The following is a 22,631-nucleotide window of genomic DNA, read 5'->3' as shown; positions in this document are numbered from 1 at the left end:
CATGCCCAGGTTGCGGCTCTGTCCCCAATGGGGTGTGTGTAGGAGACAGCCGATCAATGTTTCTCTCTCATCATTGATGTTTCTGTCTCTCTCTCTTCCTCTCCCTTCCTTTCTCTGAAATCAATAAAAATTTATGTGTTTTTAAAAATAGAGAAAAGCCCAGCCAGTGTGGCTCAGTGGTTAAGTGTTGACCTATGAACCAGGAGGTCATGGTTCGATTCCCGGTCAGGGCACATGCCTGGATTGCGGGCTCAATCCCGAGTGTGGGGCAGGCAGGGAGCAGCCTATTAGTGATTCTTTATCATTACTGATGTTTCTCTCTCTCTCTCTCTCTCTCTCTCTCTCTCTCTCTCTCTCTCTCTCTCTCTTCCTCTCCCTCTCCCTCTCCCTTCCTCTCTGAAATCAATAAAATATATAAAACAAAATAAAATAAAATAGGGAAAAGAACTGTCTCCTATCTTGGATTCCAGGGCTGCTTTTCTTAGGAGTATCCTCTTTCTCACTTCTTTCTTTTCTTCTTGCAGGAATGAATGCTGCTGTCAGGGCTGTGGTCCGAGTTGGTATCTTTACTGGTGCCCGTGTCTTCTTTGTCCATGAGGTTGGTTGTCTACTTTGTTCTCCATTTCTTTTTTTTTTTTTTTGCTACATGCTTAACCTGCTCCTTTCCTCTCCCCACTTCCTCTTTCCTTACCTCCCATTTACATTGCTGTGTCTGATTTGTCTTGGCTCCCGCCCCACTCTCAGCCTCAGTAATGATGGTAGGACCCAGGGATCTGAGGACCGGGTCCCCATGTTGCCTGTTCAGTTTAAAGGAAGAAGTACCTGTCTTCCCTCCACCTCCCTCCAAAACAGAGAGAGAAGCTGAAATGAGTTAGTATTTCACAGCAAATTGAGTATATCCAGAGAGAGAGCCATAGGAGGAAAGAGTCTCACTAGATTTCTGTAGCTTGCCCAGCTTTCTGAGGTTCTAATTCCTCTTTGTTTCCCTTCTTTTTGTTTCCTCTTGTTCTTTGTCACTCTTCTTTAGGTAAAGTCTAGCTGTCTTCTCTTAAATTGTATAGTCTCTTGTCTTTTCAAGTCACATTCCTCTCCCTCCCTCCAACATCCCCTTTTCTTCTCCTCCGCTGTTGCCAAAACCATCTGTTAGGTAGTTCCCCTGGGAAGCAGATTAGAGGAAATGGGATGAGCCAAGAACAAGAGGGATTAAGATTAAGTAATAGGAAGGACGTAAAAAATGGGAGAAACTAGAAGAGGGTACTGAAAAAGTTAACTTCTCCTTCTTTGGACTGTGTTAGTCTCACAAGTATCCAGGAATCTGTAATGGGAGCAGGTGACTTCATTCTCTGAGAACCTCTTCCCAGGTCCTGTCTTGATCCTGGGAGTTAAGGGGGAGGCCTAGCCGAGACTGAATGGGTCTAATGTGCCCCACAGGGTTATCAAGGCCTGGTGGATGGTGGCGAGCACATCAGGGAAGCCACCTGGGAGAGCGTTTCGATGATGCTTCAGCTGGTACGTTCTAGAGGACGTTTGTCCCCTGTTTTGTCCTTGTTTCACCCCATGCTGCTTTGGGCTCATGGTTTCCCCAGTTCCCTGCCATGGGGTTTGATGGGAAGGGATTCAGTGACGAGGTAGGGGCTGTGATTGCCCTTTACTCTTTGCATCTGAAAGTATCACCCTGGTTTTCTAAAATGGGATAGAGAGCGGGGATGTGATCATAGGACAGTTCGCTCTGTATATAAAGGTCATAGGCACGACTTGGGGAACTGGCATGTAAGCAAGACCTGCTCTGGGGTCACGGGGAAGGTCTGGCCCTGAAAATAACCTTACCCGAGGACTGGAGCCAGAGCCAGAAGTAAGGCTGAAATACGCTAGTCCTCGTGTGATGGTGATGAGGTGGCCTGAAACCAGACCATTTAAGGGAGGGAGGAACCCAGAAAGCCTTTCAGAGTTAAAAATCAACCAAACAAACAAACAAACAAAAAACTAAAAATACCCCGATCACATTCATAACCCTTTGTCTTTAAGTCATTCTTTAAGTCACTATATACTCATTTTCTGATTTACTGAAAAATTTACTAATTATATTTGTATCTCCATCCTTTGCCTCAATCCCCTACCACACCATGAAAAGAAATTTAATGTGCAGGGCTTAGTGACAGTTCTAGGCAAGTGATGGTGCCTGCCATAACGTGGCCTGGGAATGAGCCAGAAGTCTCCATCAGTGCCCAAAGTTCTGGATATCAGAAGCTTATATGATTTTTGAAAAATAAGTGTATTTACCTCTCTTGGGGTATCTGTAAACCCTTAGAAATTTAAGGCTTTCTATATCCAAAGCTATTTTTCCTGTGAATACTTGAGTATTGGGGTTCTTTCCACTAGCACCCTAGATCCCACAGAGTGAAAGGAGAAGACTGGCAGTGCCTGGTTACAATTAGAAATCACAGTGTGGTGGAGAGGGGAAAATACTACCAAGCACATTGAGATGATGCAGTCCTTAATGTCAGGCCAGTAGGGAGGACTTCCAAAGGGTGAAGATTATTTCAAAAGCCAACAGACATCTATGTATTCGCCTTGAGGAAAATCATGTTGATAACAAGGCCTTCAAGCAAATGGGTTGATCTTAGCAGCCTTCCAAGAGGTGTAGCAGAATGTAGGAATGATGCTGTGACATCCCAGCCAGCGTTATTGCCCCTTTCCTTTCAAGGGAACAAATGACTCTTAAAGATGTCAGGAAACTTCCCAGGGACCACATGGTTATGTCAGCCCATCACAGAATTGGAATAGGGGAAATCTGAGCATGTGGAGCCCAAATTTGGCTGTGTCATCTGGTGAGCTGACTTCTCCCTCTTCCCCAAAGGGAGGCACAGTGATTGGCAGTGCCCGGTGCAAGGACTTTCGGGAACGAGAGGGTCGACTCCGAGCTGCCCACAACCTGGTGAAGCGTGGGATCACCAATCTGTGTGTCATTGGGGGTGATGGCAGCCTCACTGGAGCCGACACCTTCCGTTCTGAGTGGAGTGGCTTGTTGAATGACCTCCAGAAAGAGGGTGAGACATTGTTCTCATCGGTATTGTTTGTGAGTGCACACACACACCCCTTCCCTTCCATTGGAGAAAGTCATTACTTAGACAAAATAGGCAGTCTTTGTCCTCCTTTTTCTGCCATCGCTTACATTTCCCACTCGCTCCAGTTCCCCCTCTCTCTGGTCATCTGCTCTTGGGCGTGCCGGGCACCTCACCCAGCGCTCCTGGTTTGCTTTCCATTGTCAGGGAAGATCACAGCTGAGGAGGCTAAAAAGTCTAGCTACCTGAACATCGTGGGTCTGGTTGGCTCAATTGACAATGACTTTTGCGGCACCGATATGACCATTGGCACTGACTCTGCCCTGCACCGGATCATAGAGATTGTAGATGCCATCACTACTACTGCTCAGAGGTAAGGGGCTGGGGGGTAGGCAACGTGGGAGGATGGCAGCTGGGACAGAGTAAGACTCCGAGCTGGAGAAGATGGAAGTGTTTGAGCTATGGTGACTATAATGACTAGTTTTCTGAGGCTAGAACACATTTTTAACTAGGAATTATCCCTAGAGCACTGAAATTGCACTGCTCTCGAAATGTGTAAGATTTGCCTCTTGCCTCTGTCTAGCCCACTGTCCAAACATGTAGCTCTGAGGTCTTTATACCTCTTAAGTCTCCCACATGATTAGTGTCTAGACTGAGGCGAATCCAGGGAGCCCAAAACCTGAGCCACCCTTTCCAACCACATCATAGAGATTGTAGAGGCCATTACCACCACACTCAGTGGTTAGGGGGCTTGGAGGCAGTGTGGGAGAATGGGAGGGCGAAGGGTAACAGTTTACCCCAGGGGAATCCTAAAGGATTCCAGGTTAGTCACGTCCTCTCTTCTTCACTTCTTTTTCCTTTCTCTCCTTCTCTTCCCGAGCCCCATCCCTTCTGGAACAGAGCCTCAGTACTGACACCTTTGCTTTTTTGTTATATATATATATATATAATTGATTTCAGAGAGAAAGGGAGAGAAATAGAGAGATAGAAACATCAGTGATGAGAGAGAATCATTGGTTGGCTGCCTCCTGCACGTCCCCTACTGGAGGGAGTCGAACTCACAACCCGGACATGTGCCCTTGGCCGGAATTGAACCTGGGACCCTTTAGTCTGCATGTCAACAATCTATACACTGAGCCAAACTGTCCAGGGCAGTACTGACACCTTTTGCTGCTGTGTTCTCTTAGGCCTAAGAAGGACACCCTGTGGCTAAAGTGTTTCCCGTAGGTCTTCCTGCTCTCTCAGGAAACCTGCTGGAAGGCCTAGCAGCATAAATACATCTCCCAGAGGGGTTACTGGGTCTAAAAGTGGGTACAGCTGATCTTAACCAGAGGGACACTTGGACAGTGTAAGTGTCTGTCTCTTGCAGCCACCAGAGAACGTTTGTGCTGGAGGTGATGGGCCGGCACTGTGGGTAAGATCCCCATCTTGACTTGTTTATTCCATGGACCCAGCACTAGCCCTTTCCTTCTCCCTGTGGAGTCCAGAGAGGCCTCCAGTGGTACAGACCTGGAGGTGCACACGCGCCTCTTGGTGGGGCCCCTTTCCCTGTCCCCACTGCACCTCCCGCGCATGCCTGCACGTGCATGAGTGTACATGTGTGCACGTGCACAGGCACACGCAGGGTGCAAGAACAGGCAGTGCTCTGAGACGGAAGCCACTGTGGGGGGTGAGCATGAACAGAACGTGCCCTGCAGGGGCGGAATCTCACTGAGACGCTGTCTCCACGGTCACCCTCACCCCAAGAATGAAACTGAGGACCCTCAGTGCTTTCACCAACTCTGGGGACTGGCGAACGTGTTGGGTACAGGGGAGGCCGTCTGTGGCGTGTCGCTCCAGGCGTGATGCCTCTGGCTCTCACCTCAGATACCTCGCCCTCGTCACCTCTCTCTCCTGTGGTGCCGACTGGGTTTTCATTCCTGAGTGTCCACCCGATGATGACTGGGAGGAGCATCTTTGTCGCCGGCTCAGCGAGGTGCTGGCACTTTATTTTTGCCCTTAAAAAACGAAATTCCTCACCCTGTTCCGCTGCTGTTCCGTCTCCCCTCCATCGGTTTCACCCGCCGACCATTTCCCTCTTTGTGCTTGGCCAGACAAGGACCCGCGGTTCTCGTCTGAACATCATCATTGTGGCTGAGGGTGCGATCGACAAGCATGGGAAACCAATCACCTCAGAAGACGTCAAGAACGTTAGTATGAATGGAGCCGGAGATGTCTTGAACACCTTCCCCACCCCGGGCCCATTCCCTGATGATTTCCGAGTCTCTCCTTAGTCCTTCTGCACATCCCTCCCAGGGTTCCCGCCCCCTGGTTTCCTCCCACCAGGAATCGTTATAAGACAAGGAGATAAGTTGTCCATGCTTTATCTGCGTCTCTTTTTCTTTGACTCTGTATATCCCTTTCTCTGTTCCTCTCTCGGTCTCTTTCAGCTGGTGGTAAAGCGTCTGGGATATGACACCCGGGTCACTGTCTTGGGACATGTGCAGCGGGGTGGGACACCGTCAGCCTTTGACCGAATCCTGGTAAGTCCTGGGGCGTGGTGGCCCTCCTGCCTTAGAACCCTCAGCTTGCTGTCCTTCCCCTGCAGGACTGTACCTCACCAGCACAGGGCCTTAAACCACTAGTCACGCTGCCCCGCCACCAGCCTCTGCAGTGGCTGGACCCATTCCCTCACACTCAAGAGTTCTCTTCTGTTGCAAAAAATAATGGGAAACTATATGATTCCCCCAATGGTGAGGTCTCCTATCTTAGAGCTATGAGCATCAGGGCAATTGTTAGATCTAATCTAACCTCAGACACTCAGTTTAAACCCTCTTATCGTACTTTCATCGGAAGAGAGAGGCAATATCCTTCCTTGTTTTATCAATAAGAAGGGAATATTATTAAGCCTCATCGATCCCCTTGACCACTATAGTGGGACATGTTTCTCTGGAATCAAGTAGTATCCTTGGGGTCCTGATGGCAAGAGGATGAAGAGTCATGAAGCTTTAGATGCAATCTGGGTAGGGAGGTAGAGCCCAGTAAGTTCTTGGCTACAGTCTTTAAATGTGGAACTCTACCCTGTGAGTTGGAAAAGGCGCTAAGTGCCCTGGTTCCCCAGGCCAGGCCAAGATAGGGAGGCCTGAACCAGACTTTGCTCCTTGGGCTCCTACAGGGCAGCAGGATGGGTGTGGAAGCAGTGATGGCACTACTGGAGGGGACCCCAGACACCCCAGCCTGTGTGGTGAGCCTCTCTGGTAACCAGGCTGTGCGCCTGCCTCTCATGGAGTGTGTCCAGGTGGTAAGTACTGACTCCAGTGCCCCTTCCTAATGCTCCAAACCCATCTCTGAGCTGGAGCTTATGGGAAAGGAGACCAACTCCAGGGCTGCTGGGGGCAGGAGCAGAAGGAAGGCAGCACAGCAGAGTAAGAGAAGTCTGGGGAAAGGATGCATGGGCTTTGCATAGCAGCTGTAACCTCTCCAACCCAGCCTCAGTTTCCCCATCTGTGACATGTTCCTAAAGAATGGGAGACTCTACATCTTGCCTAGTAATGAGATGCATTATCTCATGATATCCAACCTCAAACCCCTTCATCAAGTCTATTAGGAGAGAAATGCAATATCTCTCCAAACTTTATTTATTTATTTAAAAATATGTTTTAATTAATTTTAGAGAGAGAGGAAGGGAGAGAGACAGCTAGAAACATTGATGAGAGAGAAACATCAATCGGCTGCCTTCTGCATGTCCCTACTGGGCATCGAGCCCGCAACTCAGGCATGTGCCCTGACCGGGAATTGAACTCTGACCTCCTGGTTCATGGGTTGATGCTCAACCACTGATTTACACCAACCAGGCTCTCCAAACTTTATTTTTTTATTTTTTAAAATATATTTTTATTGATTTCAGAGAAGAAGGGAGAGGAAAAGAGGGATAGGAACATCAATGATGAGAGTGACTCATTGATTGGCTGCCTCCTGCACACCCCCTACTAGGGATTGAGCCCACAACCCTGGCATGTGCCCTTGACCAGAATCGAACCTGGGATCCTTTAGTCTGCAGGCTGATGCTCTATCTACTGAGCCAAACCAGCTAGGGCTCTCCAAACTTTATTAAAAGCAGGGGATATTATTAAGGTCTGGCTAGGTAGCTTATATCTTCCTCTGATTTCTACCCTGGACATGCTTCTCTGAACTAACACGAGGTACTAATACCCACCTGGACGCTGGTATAAGGATTGGAGAGAAGCCACGTAAAGGGTTTGATGCAGTGCCTGGAAACAGGAAATGGTGTGGCCCTTATAGAGGAATCACTGATATCACAGAGCGAACATCGTGGCTGAGAGCTAAAGTGTCTGGCAGGAATGCTCAGGGCTGGCTCCCACCTCTTGGCCGGCTTCCCTGTGAGACTTGGGGTTCCAGTGACCTACAGCCCAGACAAGCTCCAGCCTTGCTTGGAACTGGATCTCTAAAAGCCTCAGAGCTAAAGCACTGGCTCCCAGAGCAGAAGTCAGTGGTGGGGGAGCACATGGCCGGGGTCAGCTTTCCTCCCCATCTGGGTTATGTGCAGGGTCTTCTTCATGCACTCACTGGTTCGGGGGCTACTTGAGGCTGGGCCCTGAGTGTGTGATGGAGGAAGATGCTGTTTTATATGTGAGCACTGCCACACTCTGCCCATCTTCTAATAAATAGAGCGTTGGATCAGCTTTCTTCTATTGCTGCTCATTACTCAGAAAATTAAGGGAAAAACAAAAATACTTCTTCTGTGAACGTTTGAGGGGCACAGGAACGGTGGGGTGCAGGGTGGACAGGACTTAGTCACACGCCAGCGATGGGCAGAGTCTCCCTGTGGGATGGGCCTCCAGCTGTGCAAGACCTGCCCTGGAGTCACGATTGTTGCTGTGCTCCTCCCTCAGACCAAAGATGTGACCAAGGCCATGTCCGAGAAGAAGTTTGATGAAGCCCTGAAGCTGAGAGGCCGGTGAGGAAACGACCGGAAGCTCACTAGCTACAGCGATGAGATGCCAAATGAAGCCAAAAGTCACAGAGCCTCTGCCTCTGCCTCTTCTTGTTGTCTCTGCAAACTTTCTTCCCCAAGAGAATCAGTTGCGAAGTAACCTTGAGGCTCAGCTCATCCCAAGGATGCCCTCCCTGAGACTGGCCTTCTATAATCTGTTATTTCTCTCTGTGGAGCCCGGCTAGATTATAAGTGTCTAGGCAAGGGGCAGTCTCTGTGCTGAGCCTGGGGAGAAGCGTGCTCGGGAGGGTTTGATGAATTAGTGCCCCCTTTGCAGACCCTGCCCAGTCCCTGCTGCTGCCCCACGTATGTCCTTAGAGATTTGCCCTGTGGAATTTCACATTGGGAGCAAAACTTCAGACCAGATCCCATTGGCTGCTGGCTTGGGGAACGGACGGAAGACACCTCTCTCTACTTTTTACAGGAGCTTCATGAACAACTGGGAGGTGTACAAGCTTCTGGCTCATGTCAGACCCCCAGTGTCTAAGGTACTGGCAAGTTATTCGCCCTGCGTCACCCTGGCGTGCCCCCAGTCTCCCTCTATGAAATGCTTCTCCCAACTCCTAGTCCCTCAGCCTTTCCAGCTTCTTTGCCCCACTATCACCTGCAGTGCCGAGACCCTGACCCTGCTAAGATAACTTTGTGTTAGCCACCCCCAGGTACCAGCCCTGTGTTCTTAGCATGCCCTGGATATCTCTGACCAAGACCCGTGTCCAACTCAGGGCTGACGTGATAGCACACAAGGAGCAGGAAAGAGGGCTTATTTTCTCTGGGCAAATCTGGGAATAGTCACCCCTAAGTGCGTTGAAGCCACCTCTTCCACTGGAGTAGTGTTTATATTTATGTAGAGCATAGTCCCTGGTGCTGATGCGGATTCCTGGGTCATTCCTCCAGAGGGGATTTTAGATCTGGGGCAGGGCCCAGGAAGAGGTAGATTTAATGAGCTCCCTAGATGGATTCTGAAGCAAGTGGTCCGAGGATCTCACTTTGGGAAATGCTGCTCTGGAAGGTCTTATTCATTATATAATGACTAGAGGCCCGCAAGGTTGGCCAGCCGGGGAGGGACCATGGGAGGGCTCCAGGGCATGTCCGGCCAGTCTCGCTCAGTCCCGATCGGCCGGACCCCAGCAGCAAGCTAACCTTCCAGTCGGAGCGCCTGCCCCTTGGTGATCAGTGCACATCATAGCTAGCGGTTGAGCAGCCTTAGCATATTATGCTTTGATTGCTTGAACCGACAACCAGACAACCAGACACCTAGCATATTAGGCTTTTATTATATAGAATATCTGAGGTCAGGGACAGCAGCTTTTTTGACTGATTTGTGATACAGAATTTTGCTACCATTGTATGAGGGAGCAAGCTATGCAGGAGTTCCCTGAGAGAGGGGTGTGTGTTGTCAGGCAGCTGTCCTGATTCAAGGACCACAAGGGACTCAGTTCAGCTTCCCTTCTGACCTGTCCCCCCTTTTCCCCTGCTCCCTCTCTGCTTGCTTCTCCACAGACGGGCTTGCACACAGTGGCCGTGATGAATGTGGGCGCCCCGGCAGCAGGCATGAATGCTGCCGTCCGCTCCACCGTGAGAATTGGCCTCATCCAGGGCAACCGAGTCCTGGTTGTGCATGACGGCTTCGAGGGCCTGGCCAAGGGTCAGGTACGGGAGCCGAAAGGAAAGAGGGTGGTATTCTGGGATAAGTGTAGCAGGGAGTCACCTGTCTGTTCTCTTTTCTGCCCCTGTCCCTCACTACCTTTCTGTCTCATAGTTCGAGCAATGAGCAGAAGTAGATATTTAATTTGAGGACAGTAGAAACAGGCAAGGGCCACTGAATCCAACCCCTTGCAAGCAACACGTCTCATTTAATTCTCTATCCCAAAGCTCAACACCGTGCCTCACATAAGTAGGTGCTCGTTATTTGGGCACGAGCAGAAAGGGTGGGAGATGTCCAACGAGGTGGGGAAAAGCCAGTCCCTGGTGGTCCTCTTCCAACCAGAGGGTGTCAGGGTGGGTCAGAACTCGGGTGGGGTCAGTGTGCGATCTGACCTTTCCCCGCAGATCGAGGAAGCTGGCTGGAGCTATGTTGGGGGCTGGACTGGCCAAGGTGGTTCTAAACTTGGGACTAAGAGGTAAGTGGCATTGCAGGAGCACCCCCTCCTAGTTACCCCTTCAAGGGAGCCAGTTCATCAGGTCAGGGTCCGCTGGGACCACTGCTGTTGCCTGGGATTCTCCCCGCTACGCTCACAGTTGCTTCCGTGAGAGCAGACAGGCCACCCCACCTCTTTGAGCAGCTCTGGCAGTTTAGAGCCCCAGTGTGTGTTCTTGGGTGGGGGTGGGGTAGGGAAGAGGGCACAAATCAAGAAATTAAAAGTAAAGTGTCCTCTAACTTTCCTCTCTCTGCTGTCTCTTCCCCAAATTTCATTATCCTCCCTCCCCACCCCCACACCTATTCCCACCCACCTCCACCCCCAATTAGGACTCTGCCCAAGAAGAACTTCGAACAGATCAGTGCCAACATCACTAAGTTTAACATTCAGGGCCTTGTCATCATTGGGGGCTTTGAGGTGAGTGCCGGTCCCATTTCCTCCTCTCCCTCCCACCCTCCCTCATGTCCCTCGCTCCCCTCATCCTGCCCCCGCCGCTCTCTCCTCAGGCTTACACCGGGGGCCTGGAGCTGATGGAGGGCAGGAAGCAGTATGACGAGCTCTGCATCCCGTTTGTGATCATTCCTGCCACCGTCTCCAACAATGTCCCTGGCTCAGACTTCAGTGTGGGGGCTGACACAGCGCTCAATACAATTTGCACGGTGAGAGCCCCCCACCCCCCACCCAGGCCTCTGGCCAAGATTATAAGCCCTGGACCGAGTCTGGTCCTGGAAAGTGAGGTATATTTTTTGTACCAACCAAGTGGCAGTATTTGAAAAATGCTTCTTCAAGTCCGGGCATTTGCACAGACTATGTAACCATTCATAGGTGTTTATTCTCCTCATCTGTGAGTCCTCTGACCAAGAAATGTGTCAAGACTCTGATACCAAAAGTTTTTTTTTTCCTTTCTGAGGCCACAGCCTAATTTCCGTGCTCTGAGCAACAGGAAGGGTAGCTCTGCAGTGAGCGCGGCAAGTGTGCCTGCCGTCCTGAAGGCAGGAACCTAAGGTGCCCGGGGAGGAGATAGTTCCAGGGTTAGGTTACGAGCAGGGCCACGGAAGTGACAAGAATCAGATTCCCTGACCGTGTCTTTCTATGACCCTTTGTCTTTGCAGACCTGTGACCGCATCAAGCAGTCAGCAGCAGGCACCAAGCGTCGGGTGTTTATCATTGAAACTATGGGTGGCTACTGCGGCTACCTGGCCACCATGGCAGGACTGGCAGCTGGGGCTGATGCCGCCTACATTTTTGAGGAGCCCTTCACCATTCGAGACCTGCAGGTAGACAGCCACCCAGAGCCTGCTAGGTGGCTCTCCCCTGCCCCGGTCTGTCCCCACCGTCCCCACAGCGACCTGAGCTGAGAGCGCTCAGGATGAGGACAGAGCGGATTGGTCTGGGAGTCCTGCGAGGAGACTAGAGAGAGCACTGCGCAGGCCTTCCTTGGTGTGACCTCACGTACACGACCACAGCGCCTACTGTTGGGGCATTCATTTAGAAGGAGGGCATGCTGCTCGGACCTTTATGTGTGTTTTTCCTTTTATTTTCACAACAGACATGCTAAGACGATACTATCTTCATATTACAGACGGGAAAGGTTTAGAGAGGTTAAAAAATTTTCTCAACTCATAACTGATTGAGAAAGTTGGTGACCTTTCTACTACATCGCACTGCCCTTCCCAATTTCCCTTGCTACCAACGTGGGCTCTTCTCATTCCAGTTTTGAGAAGGGGATGCCCGTTCACCTCCAGGGTGAGGCTCTGACTCCTCTCTCTCAGAGGGACCATATGACCCTTACTTTCCAAGATCCCAGTTCCCTGGAGGAAAAAAAGAGCCACACAGTGGATACTGAAGGAGTTCCCTAATCCAAGACTGCAGCCAGCCCCCGGCAGGAGTGGAGGGAGGGACTTTTTCTCTCCTACCCCCAACTCAAAGCCCAAGCGAAGGAACAGGTTCCTCCCAGGTGAATCACTGCTGTACATACAAGCAACTCATGTAAAGACTGACGTGAGAGCAGAGTCAGCCCTCCGAGGGAACCAGAAACCCCTGGGAAGGGAGAAGGAGAGGGGTTACGAGGGGGCTAAAACTGGCAGTCACCACGGCTGTCTCCAGCTTCTTCCTCTGCCTGTCTCACTTGCGGTCTTCATTTAAATTTCAGTCTGCCCTGAACTTCATAAAGGGATCAGGCCCAGTTCCCTCTGGGAGAAGCCTGGTGGGGAAGAGGTCTCTGCACTTGCCCGACCTTATCCACTCCCACAGACTTAGGATTTACTGCTTCATTTTTTTAGGCGAATGTTGAACATCTGGTGCAAAAGATGAAAACAACTGTGAAAAGGGGCTTGGTGTTAAGGTACCTCCTCCACGGTTTGCTCCTAACTGAAGAGAGAAAATAGCCAGGCGTTGGCCCTAGCCCACAGAACGGGTCCATGGTTGGGACACTGAGGAATCTGGATACAAAGGGAGGGAAGCTGAATCATGGGAGGAGATAGCAGAGGGCAGAACAGAGCCTGCAGAGGCGGAAAGGGGGTGCTGGGGTGGGGATTACAACCAAAGTCATGGGCATTTGGTCTCTACCTGGCAGGAATGAGAAGTGCAATGAGAATTATACTACTGACTTCATTTTCAACCTGTACTCTGAGGAGGGGAAGGGCATCTTCGACAGCAGGAAGAATGTGCTTGGCCACATGCAGCAGGTAGGGAAGACGCCCCAGTCATGCCCTTCACCAGACAACCATACCCTCCCAGCCTTGAGGCTCCCGCTGGCCTCTGACCTGCTGGAGGCTGTCGGTGCCACGGAGAGCATGAGCCTACAGTCTTTTACAGTCATAGAACCAAACCATCTTTACCCTGGAAATGGCCTTAGAGATCATGTGGCCCATCCTCTTCATTTAGGGCAGGGTTTCTCAACCTCGGCACTATTGCAATTTGGGGCAGGATAATTCTTTGTCGTAGTGGCTGTTCTGTGCATTGTAGGACAGTTTAACAGCATCCCTGGACTCTACCCATGAGACACCAGTAGCACGGCCACCCCAAGTTATCACAAGTAAAATCTGTCAATGTCCCCTGGAGGGTAAAATTGTCTCCAGTTGAGAACCACTGATTGCAATGAAAAAAATGAGGCCCAGAGAGGAGAAATATTTTTTTCAGGGCTATTCATTAAGCTTGGATGAGAGCCTGAATGAGCCTCAGCCATTGTTCTTCCCTCCACACCATTTCATACGGAGCCTGTGGAATAGGAGTACAGGCACCTTGCTGCTGTTGGGCTCCATCTCCACTAACTGGGTTTCAAGGGAAAAGGAATTCCTTTCTACCACCCACATCCAATCCCCACATTCAATCCCCACCCAAGGTAGGCCTCACTCACTTACAGTACTAGTGGTCTGAGACCTCCCCCATCCCAAATGTCCCCAGTTGATGCTATCTAAGCATTGCCCTTTGACCTTCCTCTACCCACAGATGAATTCCCAGTATCTCAGTTTGAATGAGTACCTGCAGGAATGGGGTACTATTACATGAAAGTATGAAGACCTCGTTCCTGTTTTTCCTTCCCACTTTCCAACCTACTTTCTCTTAGTTCAGAAAAAAATCTACATCTATAATAATAAAAGTGTAATATGCTAATTAGACTGGATGTCCTTCTGGACGTCCTTCCGGATGACTTTCCAGACAAAGTTGGGACTGTGAGGGAAGCCTGGGTCCCGGGTGCCTGCCAGTGGCCGGAGGGAAGCCTGGGTCCTGGGTGCCAGAGGGAAGCTGGTGCCGGCAGCGGGGGTGTGGAAGGCCTACTCTTGCATGGATTTCATGCATCGGGCCTCTAGTGTTTTATATTATTCTAAGGTGCTACCAAGAGCATCCAGACTGGGCTATAAGGAACACTTCAATGTCATCGATGATGATGACTGACAAAAGCTGCTAGGTTGAAGAGGGGGAGGGAAGTGACCGAGTGGCCAATGAGACTAGAAGTACATGAACAGGATCTGGAAGTTGTGGAGCTAGGAGAGGCCATTGTGACACCGGTCATCCCTTTACCTAATTAGTAACTCTTATACCTGACAAGTGGCCAAATATTCCTGGCCAGCTCTCCCTGGTTCCCAGAACTATCTCAGGATTTCCTTTCATAATTATATTTCTAGATTTCTGTTTCTGGCAGTAACCTGAGTCCATTCTTTCCTTTTTCTCTGTTTTCAGATATCTCTGCTGCTTAGAGCCCTTCCCTCTAATTTTTATGATTCTTTTTCTAGGGTGGGAGCCCAACTCCATTTGACAGGAATTTTGCCACTAAGATGGGTGCCAAGGCCATGAACTGGATGACTGGGAAAATCAAAGAGAGTTACCGTAATGGTAGGTGGGGTAAGAGGGTAAGGCCCCTCCGAAGAGACTCCCCAGTATAGAAGCTGACTGACCATCCCTTATTTCAGGACGGATTTTTGCCAATACTCCAGACTCGGGCTGCGTTCTAGGGATGCGGAAGAGAGCCCTGGTCTTTCAACCAGTGACTGAGCTGAAGGACCAGACCGATTTTGAGTGAGTACCTCTGCTTCCTGCAGTGATTCCCTCCCTGGTAGTTTCAAGATCTACTTTTCCGGGTCTGCTCACTGCCTTCAGTTTTTCTCTTAGGAGCAACATCTTGTAGCTGTACCTAGGACCCGATGCCCATGCCCTAAATCCAGCCTCTTTTGCTCAACGTCTTCCCATAAGCATTTGATAGTTGACTGTCCTGCTAAAAGATTAAATCATCACCTACCTCAGGGGTAGGGAACCTTTTTTCTGTCAAGGGCCATTTGGATATTGATAACATCATTCATGGGCCATACAAAATTATCATTTTAAAAATTAGCCTGCTATATTTGGCCAAACATTTAATTAACTCACCCTAATGCCTTGGCAGGGCCAGACCAAGTGACTTCGTGGGCCTTATACAGTCTGCGGGCCGGACACTCCCCACCCCTGATCTACCTCATTCCTTTGTAGGCACCGCATCCCCAAGGAACAGTGGTGGCTGAAGCTGAGGCCCCTCCTCAAAATCCTAGCCAAATATGAGATTGACCTGGATACCTCAGAGCATGCGCACCTGGAGCACATCAGTCGGAAGCGGTCTGGAGAAGCTCCTGTGTAAACACCTTTGGAGTGAGGGGAATGGATCGTCTCATCATGGTCAGCTCACCCCCTGATAGATCTCACATTCTCAAGTGTTTTAGCTCATTTTTCATTAGGTTTCCTTTTATTCTCTAACTGCAGCCAAGATCAGCTCTGGCTGGGGGGCAATGAGTGAAAGCTCCTTTTAGGTAGAATTTATCAAGACTTCTACCCCAGCTTCATCCATCACACGGGCTGGGCTCCTCTACTGCTAGATTTCAGTTACTCGGTTAGAATTTTCCTAAAAATAAGCTTTATTTATTCCTTTGTGATAACAAAGTCTTGGTTCCTCAACTGTGTTTGCTGCAGTGACAAACAATAACTACACTAATAAATGCCAACTGGTCACTGTGCTTTTGGATCTCCTGCTGTCATCTTCACAAGTAGAGCATAGCACTACCAGACTCTGCCCGGACAGGACACATGGGAAATGCAGCCCACGGGAACAGCCCATGGGCTTTTGCAGCATCTCCTGGCTTTGTACACAAGGTCCTTGAACATAGTACACTGGTCCTCACCTTCTTCCGCACTAGCTGCTTCTGCAGTCAGTACGATGCTCGACTCCCTTAAGCTAAAGCTGTGCTTCTCTTTTTGATCATATACCCATTACCCAGAGTTGCTTTTCCCCAGCCATCCCATGATCTCTACTCCTCCACTGACAACCCAGGGTTCTCCCTTTTTAACTATTCCCCTGTACTCCTTCCTGGATGAGAGACAGACTCCATTTGTGGGGAGACATGTATATTTGGAAAACTTGGGAAATTCAGACAGCTAATCTGGGACTTGATTTGGTTGCAATACTGTTTTGGAAAGATGTCCATTCTTATTCAACTAAATTTGTTTTCTGTCCCATAACAACAGCTTCTTCTTCCTTATTAGCCACGTGCCCACGTAATGCAGTCGGTCTTCGGGATTGGGACTACAAATTATACCCCAAATGGTCAGGATGATGCCCTGGTTTAAGCTTAGCCTCCAATGACCAGATCCTGGCTCTCAGCACAGGCAAACATATTCCTCCCAACTCAGTTTCCTCACCTGCTTGGTGAAGCAGGAAGGAGGTTCAGGCTTACAAGGGTGGAGGAAGGAATTATATCTAATAAATCAGTTTTGCTGGCTGTCCAAAGTATTACTTCTTTAATCTAAAAAATTATCTAGATGTAGCGACTGAGAAGTCGTGTCACAGTCCAGAATTAAAGCAGCCAAATGCTCTTTATACAAGAACTAACAACAAATATCCAGCATTGTTATCACTGAATCCTCAAAATAGCCTATGAGGGGAGGGTGACAGCCCCATTTCAGAGATGAGTTCAGGGTGATTAAATAATGTGGAGAAAAGTAAGAACAGCAGAAATTGCCAGTTACTTTCAGAACTGTTTATTTTTTAAGGAAGCAAAAACACCAATAGCAAAAGAGCAAAAGCAGATATACTTTTTCAAATTAGCTAAGTCAGCAGATTGTTCATTTTTATTTGTAGTTCCCAATTGTTGTTTTTTTTTTAAAGGTTTTTCAAATTTGCATACAGGTCATCTAAGACCAATAATAACTTGATCTAGCCCTAGCTGATTTGGCTCAGTGGATAGAGTGTTGGCCTTTGGACTGAAGATCCCAGGTTTTTATTCCGGTAAAGGGTACATGCCCGAGTTGCGGGCTCTGTCCCCAGTAGAGGGTGTGTAAGAGGCAACCAATCAACTATTCTCATCATTGATGTTTCTATCTCTCTCTTCCTCTCTGAAATCAATTAAAAAATAATAATAAGTTGATCTAGTTTAGGGACATGGAAAGGAGTATTGTTGACTAAGCATTATTCACTAAAACAGATCTTTTTTGGGTAGATGGGCCATCTCCAAAGAGACTCCTATAATGCTCTTCCCCCAGCCCCAACTCCATCCCCTCTACCAATGTCTTGTTTAGATCAGTAAAGAGCCAATTTTCCAAAACAAATGAAAGAAAAATAATTTCAAGCCCTTAGCAAAGTGAGCTTCATATAGGGGATGAGGAAGACCCGCGGGGAAAGGCAGCCCAGCTCCTCTCCTACTACAGCAAACACCTCCGCCTATGGTGCTGGAAACGCCTGCTAAGCCATTAGAGCAGCTGGCTTTCAGGAAGAGAAAGAACTGCAGTAGAAGAAAGTTCTTAGGATTGCTTAGAACCTGCTATCCTATGTGGGAAGCAGTGAGACAATCTTTCTGAAATAATATTGCTGAATTATTGTAATCCTTAGGCACAACCATGGAAAAGAGGCAAAGACTGCTGTTTCTTTTGATGGTGAGAAAGGGGGCCAGTCCCTTCCGAATGCCCCATGAGGTAACACTCTAGGGATACCGTCCAGCCCAGTTCCCCATCTGCACACTACTTGAGGCTATGTAATACCTTCATCTTTGGGCAAATGTTAGATGGAATTTTCTTAAACTTCTTCACAGATCAATTAAAATGCTTCTAGAGGATTGTTCCAAACTGTTAATTATGTCCCCAAAGGAAAACCAAACACACATTCTTTGAGTACTTTGTACTTTTCATCTTCCTAGAGAAAATTAGATTGCACTGTTGGCTTTTTCCCTAAAGAGGAGGAGAGATGGGAGACCTCTTCACAGGGTGCAATATAGTAAGTAAACAGAAGACAAAAGCGAGAGATCTTTTTCTTGTTGTTTGGTTGCTTGGTTTGGGGAGAGGAGGTTACTGTTGTGACATGTTGCCTCAAAATATAAACAACACAACAGGAACAGCTGCTTTTCCTGTTTTCCAAGACAGAGACAGCAGCGCAGGGAAAACCTCACCCAGAGTTGCCTGTGTGATGGTGCAAATGTCTTCTCCAGGCTATTCTACGAGTAACAGGTATTCCTTCAGAGAAGCTGGCAGGGGAAGGCCCTTCACTGCATCTGGCAGATACTGGAGTCCCAGGCTACGGCGCACAGCATAGCGAGAGAGTGTTTTTAGAGTTCCTGGGGCTGAGCACAGAACAGTCAGTTTTTCACATAGCTGCTGGTCTCTGGCCACTTCTCGTGGCATGGTGCCATTTTTCCTTAATTCAAAGTGTCCAACAGCCCTGTGGAGGAGCTCAAAGCAAGAGTCCTCTTTCTCAGTTCCAAGTCCCCTGACTAGCAGAGCCACCAGGCGGGAGATGGGTGTCTGGCCTTTTAGGTTGATGACTCTGACCTCTGCACCATAATCAAGAAGGATGCTGACGCTCTCAAGATTTCCCTTCATGGCAGCCCAGCTGAGTGGGGTATCATTGTTGTAATCCAGGGCATTGACAGAGGCCCCACTCTCTAGGAGGGCCCGCACACAGTCAGCATTGTTCTTAAAGGCTGCCCAGTGAAGGGGGGTGTCGCGGTTGCCATCCAGTGCATTGGGGTTTGCACCATACTCCAACAGGACCTCCACACAAGCCTCATCCTTCTCAGCTGCATAGTGGAGGGCTGTTCGGTTGTAACCATCCAGGGCATTCACCTGAAGAGAGGGAGGAACTATATTACGGTAGATGGACTACTGAAGACGATAGGTGGGCAAAGAAGCGTGCATGTTTATCCACTACCTTTGCTTGTAATGTTCTGAACAAGAGGGTCAACAAGCAATTCCCAGGAGGGGGGTCTTGGTGATTAAGGTAGAGATATCACAGGAGCTTAGGAGCAAATAGGAAAAGAACTGTCCCAAGCAACACTATTATGTGCACTTCCTGGCTGGCCTGCGTTCTTTAGGTGCTTGCTGCTATTCTCATTTATTATTCTCTAGAATCTCTACCACAGAATAAGGGCTAAAGAAAGAGAAGATATGCCCTGGCTAGTATGGTTCAGTGGTTAGAGGCAACTACTCAATGTCGATGTCTCTCTCTCTCTGTCTCCCCCTCTGCCCCTCCTTTCCCCTATATGCAATAAAGAAAAACTGAAACATTTAAACTGAGTTCAACCTTGTATTTAGCTAAAAACTCTCTTTTTCTCCTCCAAGATATTTTCATTTTCATCACTGACATTAATCACTGGCTTTCATTTCAGGGTCACTCACAAAAGTGTTATGGAGCCCTAGCCATTTTGGCTCAGTGGATAGAACATTGGCCCATGGACTGAAGGGTCCTGGGTTCCGTTCCAGTCAAGGGCATGTACCTTGATTGCAGGCTTGATCCCTGGCCCCAGCTGGGGGGTGTGCAGGAGGCAACCAATCGATGTGTCCCTCTCTCATCAATGTTTCTCTCTCTGTGTCCCTCCCCGTCCCTTCCACTCTCTCTAAGAATCAATGGGAAAATATCCTGGGGTGAGGATTGACAAAAAAAAAAGGTTATGGAAAATATAATGACAGTAGAGAACAGCATAGCTGTGTGGAGATCAGATGCTGGGGCTGCCCTTTAGGCTTACTGATTAGTGTGTTTGGAGCCTGCACACCAGTTTCATGGCATGTCTGATTCAAATTAGTGCCTCTGCATGTGCACGTTAAGATAGCTCACCACGAGTCAAACTGCTTATATAATTATTTAACAAGCAGTTAGCAATTATTACATGCCAGTGTTCTAAATACTTTACAACCTTATAAAGAAGATACCATTGTCATCCCCATTTTACAGGTGGGGAAACTAAGGTAAAGAAAGGTTAAGTAACTTGTTCAAGGTCACACAGCAGGAAGAAGTGACAGCTAGAATTCAAATCCATGAAGTCCTGCTCTAGAGGCTATTCTTTTAATCACTCAGTATACTATGCTGCTTCTTGCTAATGCCAACATAAATTAAACTATGGTTTTTACAGAAGCAAGATATACTAAACCAGAAAATAATTGGTAGGCAGAAATAGCACAAATAACCCAATATTGAAGAAGGGATTGCTAACTGACATGTATCTCCCAGTGACTGATATTAAGAATGCACGTCTGGTAGCAGCAGGTCTCACGTGGTTTAGATTTAATCAGAGTCCAGGGACCTCTGCCCTTACGCGCTTGGACAGTCAATAGGCAGTAAAAGGGTTAAATGGAAGTATGAACAACTCCAGAAGGAAGGCTGGGAGAGAAAGGGGAGATAAGATTCCTTCTTTCTGGACAACTTTAAAAAGGAAGTCAAAGGACTGAAATCCTTAGGATGACTGTATATATTTGCCATGGCATTTTGCTTTCATATTGGCTATGCCAATATTACCAGGAGCTAGAAGGTGGGAAGAGATGGGAGAAGAGATAAATTTTAAGAAAATGCGAAGCTCCAGTTTTAGTAAACCATTAATGTGACAGTGTTAAGAACATTACCTCAGCTCCCTTTTCCAGGAGTAACTCCACGCAGTCGGCATCGGACACCATGCAGGCACAGTGCAAAGGCTTCAGCGTGCCATGGGTGCAGTTCACATCAGCTCCCTACGGCAGAGGGCAACTTCAGTCAGTGTGCTCAGCTCTGGCTCATCAAGCAGGACAGAACTCAGAACTGAGTCCAGGGGGAAGAAGAGGGTTCTAACTCAACTGTAAACAGACTAGTGGTCCCAGTTTCTATTCCTATTAAATAATATTGCTAATATACAAACCAAACAAACACACTGACTATGAATAAAAGGGACTGTCAATTCCTTAAATAAAGTTATTTTCTCCACAAGAGAGCCTGCCAGGTCATTTGGACATCACTGAGGACATAAGCTGATATGTAAAAGCGGTGGGAACCTCATCAGCAGGCAGGAAAGCTGGAAAAGCTTTCTATGAGCACTAAGCTCTGAAAAAGTCAGGAAGTCAGACTGAAGCCAGCAGAACCGAGCATGCTCTTTTTGCCATTCAACAGATGACCATCACTAATAGTAAGGTCACCTTAACATCTTTTTGTTTACAAACATTTTCAAAGTAGCCTCTTAGTGTCAGCATTCTTTGCCATCTAGCCCTGCTGGTACTTTTTTCCCCCCCTAAATCTGATCCAGGAGATGGAGATACTACAGTCAAACCAAAGTCACTGAATGACTCAGCAGCAGAGCTAGAATTAGAACGTGACAACGTTTCTACTGTGGAGCCTTCGGATACCACTTTTGCTGCTAACACCGTATGACTTTTTCTTCTCACTGCTGTGCCACACAACTCTGAAGCAGCTACAGAGCTCTAGGCTGTAAGTAAGGATTCTAAAGTTGTTAAAAAGAATGTACAGAAGTAACCATCTGGATACATTTTCTAGTGATCAAAAATTACACTGTAGCCCTAGCCGGTTTGTCTCAGTGGATAGAGTGTTGACCTGTGGACTAAAGGGTCCCAGGTTCCATTCCCATCAAGGGCACATGCCCAGGTTGCAGGCTTGATCCCAGTAGGGGGCATGCAGGAGGCAGCTGATCAATGATTCTCATCATGATGTTTCCGGCTCTCTCTCCCTCTCCCTTCCTTTCTGAAATCAATAAAAATATATATTTTTTAAAATTACGCTGTAACTTCTCTTCAACAGGAATAATATGCAGAAAAAGGTATCAGAGACCTTCTAGGATATACTAGTCATGAATTATTGAACAGTAGTGGTTAAATATCAGATATTAAGGTATTTTCTTAAGTCAAAAATTACCATGTATTTTGGGGGTTGATACTATTCTTTACAGAACTAGAAGTGGTAGCTGTTGTTAGAAGGCAGGTGATATCTCTCCATGTAATCATAAAACACAAAGATTTGAAAACCACTTCTGCTTTGCTGGTCTCCTTCCTCCCTTAGTACATGTGTAGAAGACTTTGAGCTTGCTGGATCTGAAAGACACCAGATCCAGACAGGGATTTCACAAAAAACATGAGACCAGGGTTATCTAGAACATATTTTCTGAAGGAAAATATCAGATGCTCAAAGTGAAAAGGAGAAGGGAAGAGAAGCAAAAAATAGGGAAAATATATTTCAATGGTCAAATTACTACATTTAAAAATACTGAAAAATTACTTTGTGATCTTGAGCTGAGTCAAAGCTGCAAATCTGTAATCTATTAGGATTTCCCAGGAACTTTCACCTCCCCAAGGACTCTGTGTCAATACAGCACACTCACCCCTCTGATGAGGTCCTCTACATTATCATGTGGGAAGGAACGAATGGCAGCAATTGTTCGGATTAAGCGCTCTGACAGAGAGTATTTGCTCTGAATGCTCTGCATAATATACCACATACTGGAACTCATCAAGGCTCAGGGTTTGTTCACATGCTCCAAACTGCCTGAAACAAAGAAGTTTTAGGCATACACAGTATCACTGAGCTACCTGTTCTTAGGGGTAGGAGTCCTCTGAGGCCTTCCCAATACTAAAAGCAGATTTCAAAGAGATCAATGATTAGTTAATATAATTTTCTCTTAATCTAAAGAAAGAAATTAATAACAATTGCTTAGGGAGCTGGATAAACCTGGACAC

At 47.9% G+C, this 22,631-nt stretch overlaps 2 protein-coding genes across 14 annotated transcripts in view; one reads left to right on the top strand and one right to left on the bottom strand.

Moving 5' to 3' along the window:
• Positions 1-17,860, top strand: part of PFKM (phosphofructokinase, muscle) — a 44,023-nt gene extending 26,163 nt beyond the window's left edge. For 3 of the 4 annotated variants that reach the window (XM_054719125.1, XM_008140607.3, XM_028144264.2), the window contains 21 exons: positions 525-598; positions 1,432-1,509; positions 2,858-3,047; positions 3,270-3,435; positions 4,432-4,476; positions 4,929-5,037; positions 5,156-5,251; positions 5,492-5,584; positions 6,217-6,342; positions 7,955-8,019; positions 8,480-8,543; positions 9,556-9,705; positions 10,105-10,175; positions 10,523-10,610; positions 10,700-10,852; positions 11,306-11,470; positions 12,476-12,537; positions 12,769-12,880; positions 14,429-14,528; positions 14,606-14,711; positions 15,159-15,676. In XM_054719125.1, the coding sequence (XP_054575100.1) occupies positions 525-598; positions 1,432-1,509; positions 2,858-3,047; positions 3,270-3,435; positions 4,432-4,476; positions 4,929-5,037; positions 5,156-5,251; positions 5,492-5,584; positions 6,217-6,342; positions 7,955-8,019; positions 8,480-8,543; positions 9,556-9,705; positions 10,105-10,175; positions 10,523-10,610; positions 10,700-10,852; positions 11,306-11,470; positions 12,476-12,537; positions 12,769-12,880; positions 14,429-14,528; positions 14,606-14,711; positions 15,159-15,303 (2,258 nt within the window). In that variant the 3' untranslated portion in view covers positions 15,304-15,676. Of the gene's footprint in view, positions 1-524; positions 599-1,431; positions 1,510-2,857; positions 3,048-3,269; positions 3,436-4,431; positions 4,477-4,928; positions 5,038-5,155; positions 5,252-5,491; positions 5,585-6,216; positions 6,343-7,954; positions 8,020-8,479; positions 8,544-9,555; positions 9,706-10,104; positions 10,176-10,522; positions 10,611-10,699; positions 10,853-11,305; positions 11,471-12,475; positions 12,538-12,768; positions 12,881-14,428; positions 14,529-14,605; positions 14,712-15,158; positions 15,677-17,544 lie in introns of those variants that run through there. The other variant, XM_054719126.1, reaches the window with a different exon arrangement.
• Positions 17,861-17,946: 86 nt separating this feature from the next.
• ASB8 (ankyrin repeat and SOCS box containing 8) overlaps positions 17,947-22,631 on the bottom strand; it is a 30,972-nt gene continuing 26,287 nt past the window's right edge. For 4 of the 10 annotated variants that reach the window (XM_028144273.2, XM_054719127.1, XM_008140608.3 and 1 more), the window contains 3 exons: positions 22,277-22,440; positions 20,541-20,645; positions 17,947-18,770 (listed from right to left, as the gene is read on the bottom strand). In XM_028144273.2, coding sequence (XP_028000074.1) covers positions 18,138-18,770; positions 20,541-20,645; positions 22,277-22,405 — 867 coding nt within the window. In that variant the 5' untranslated portion in view covers positions 22,406-22,440 and the 3' untranslated portion in view covers positions 17,947-18,137. Of the gene's footprint in view, positions 18,771-20,540; positions 20,646-21,813; positions 21,990-22,276; positions 22,441-22,631 lie in introns of those variants that run through there. The other 6 variants (XM_054719128.1, XM_054719130.1, XM_054719129.1 and 3 more) reach the window with 3 other exon arrangements.

The sequence above is a fragment of the Eptesicus fuscus genome, chromosome 7 (genome assembly GCF_027574615.1).
Source record: "Eptesicus fuscus isolate TK198812 chromosome 7, DD_ASM_mEF_20220401, whole genome shotgun sequence".
Lineage (NCBI taxonomy): Eukaryota > Metazoa > Chordata > Mammalia > Chiroptera > Vespertilionidae > Eptesicus > Eptesicus fuscus.
This window is presented reverse-complemented; position numbering and strand designations above follow the sequence as displayed.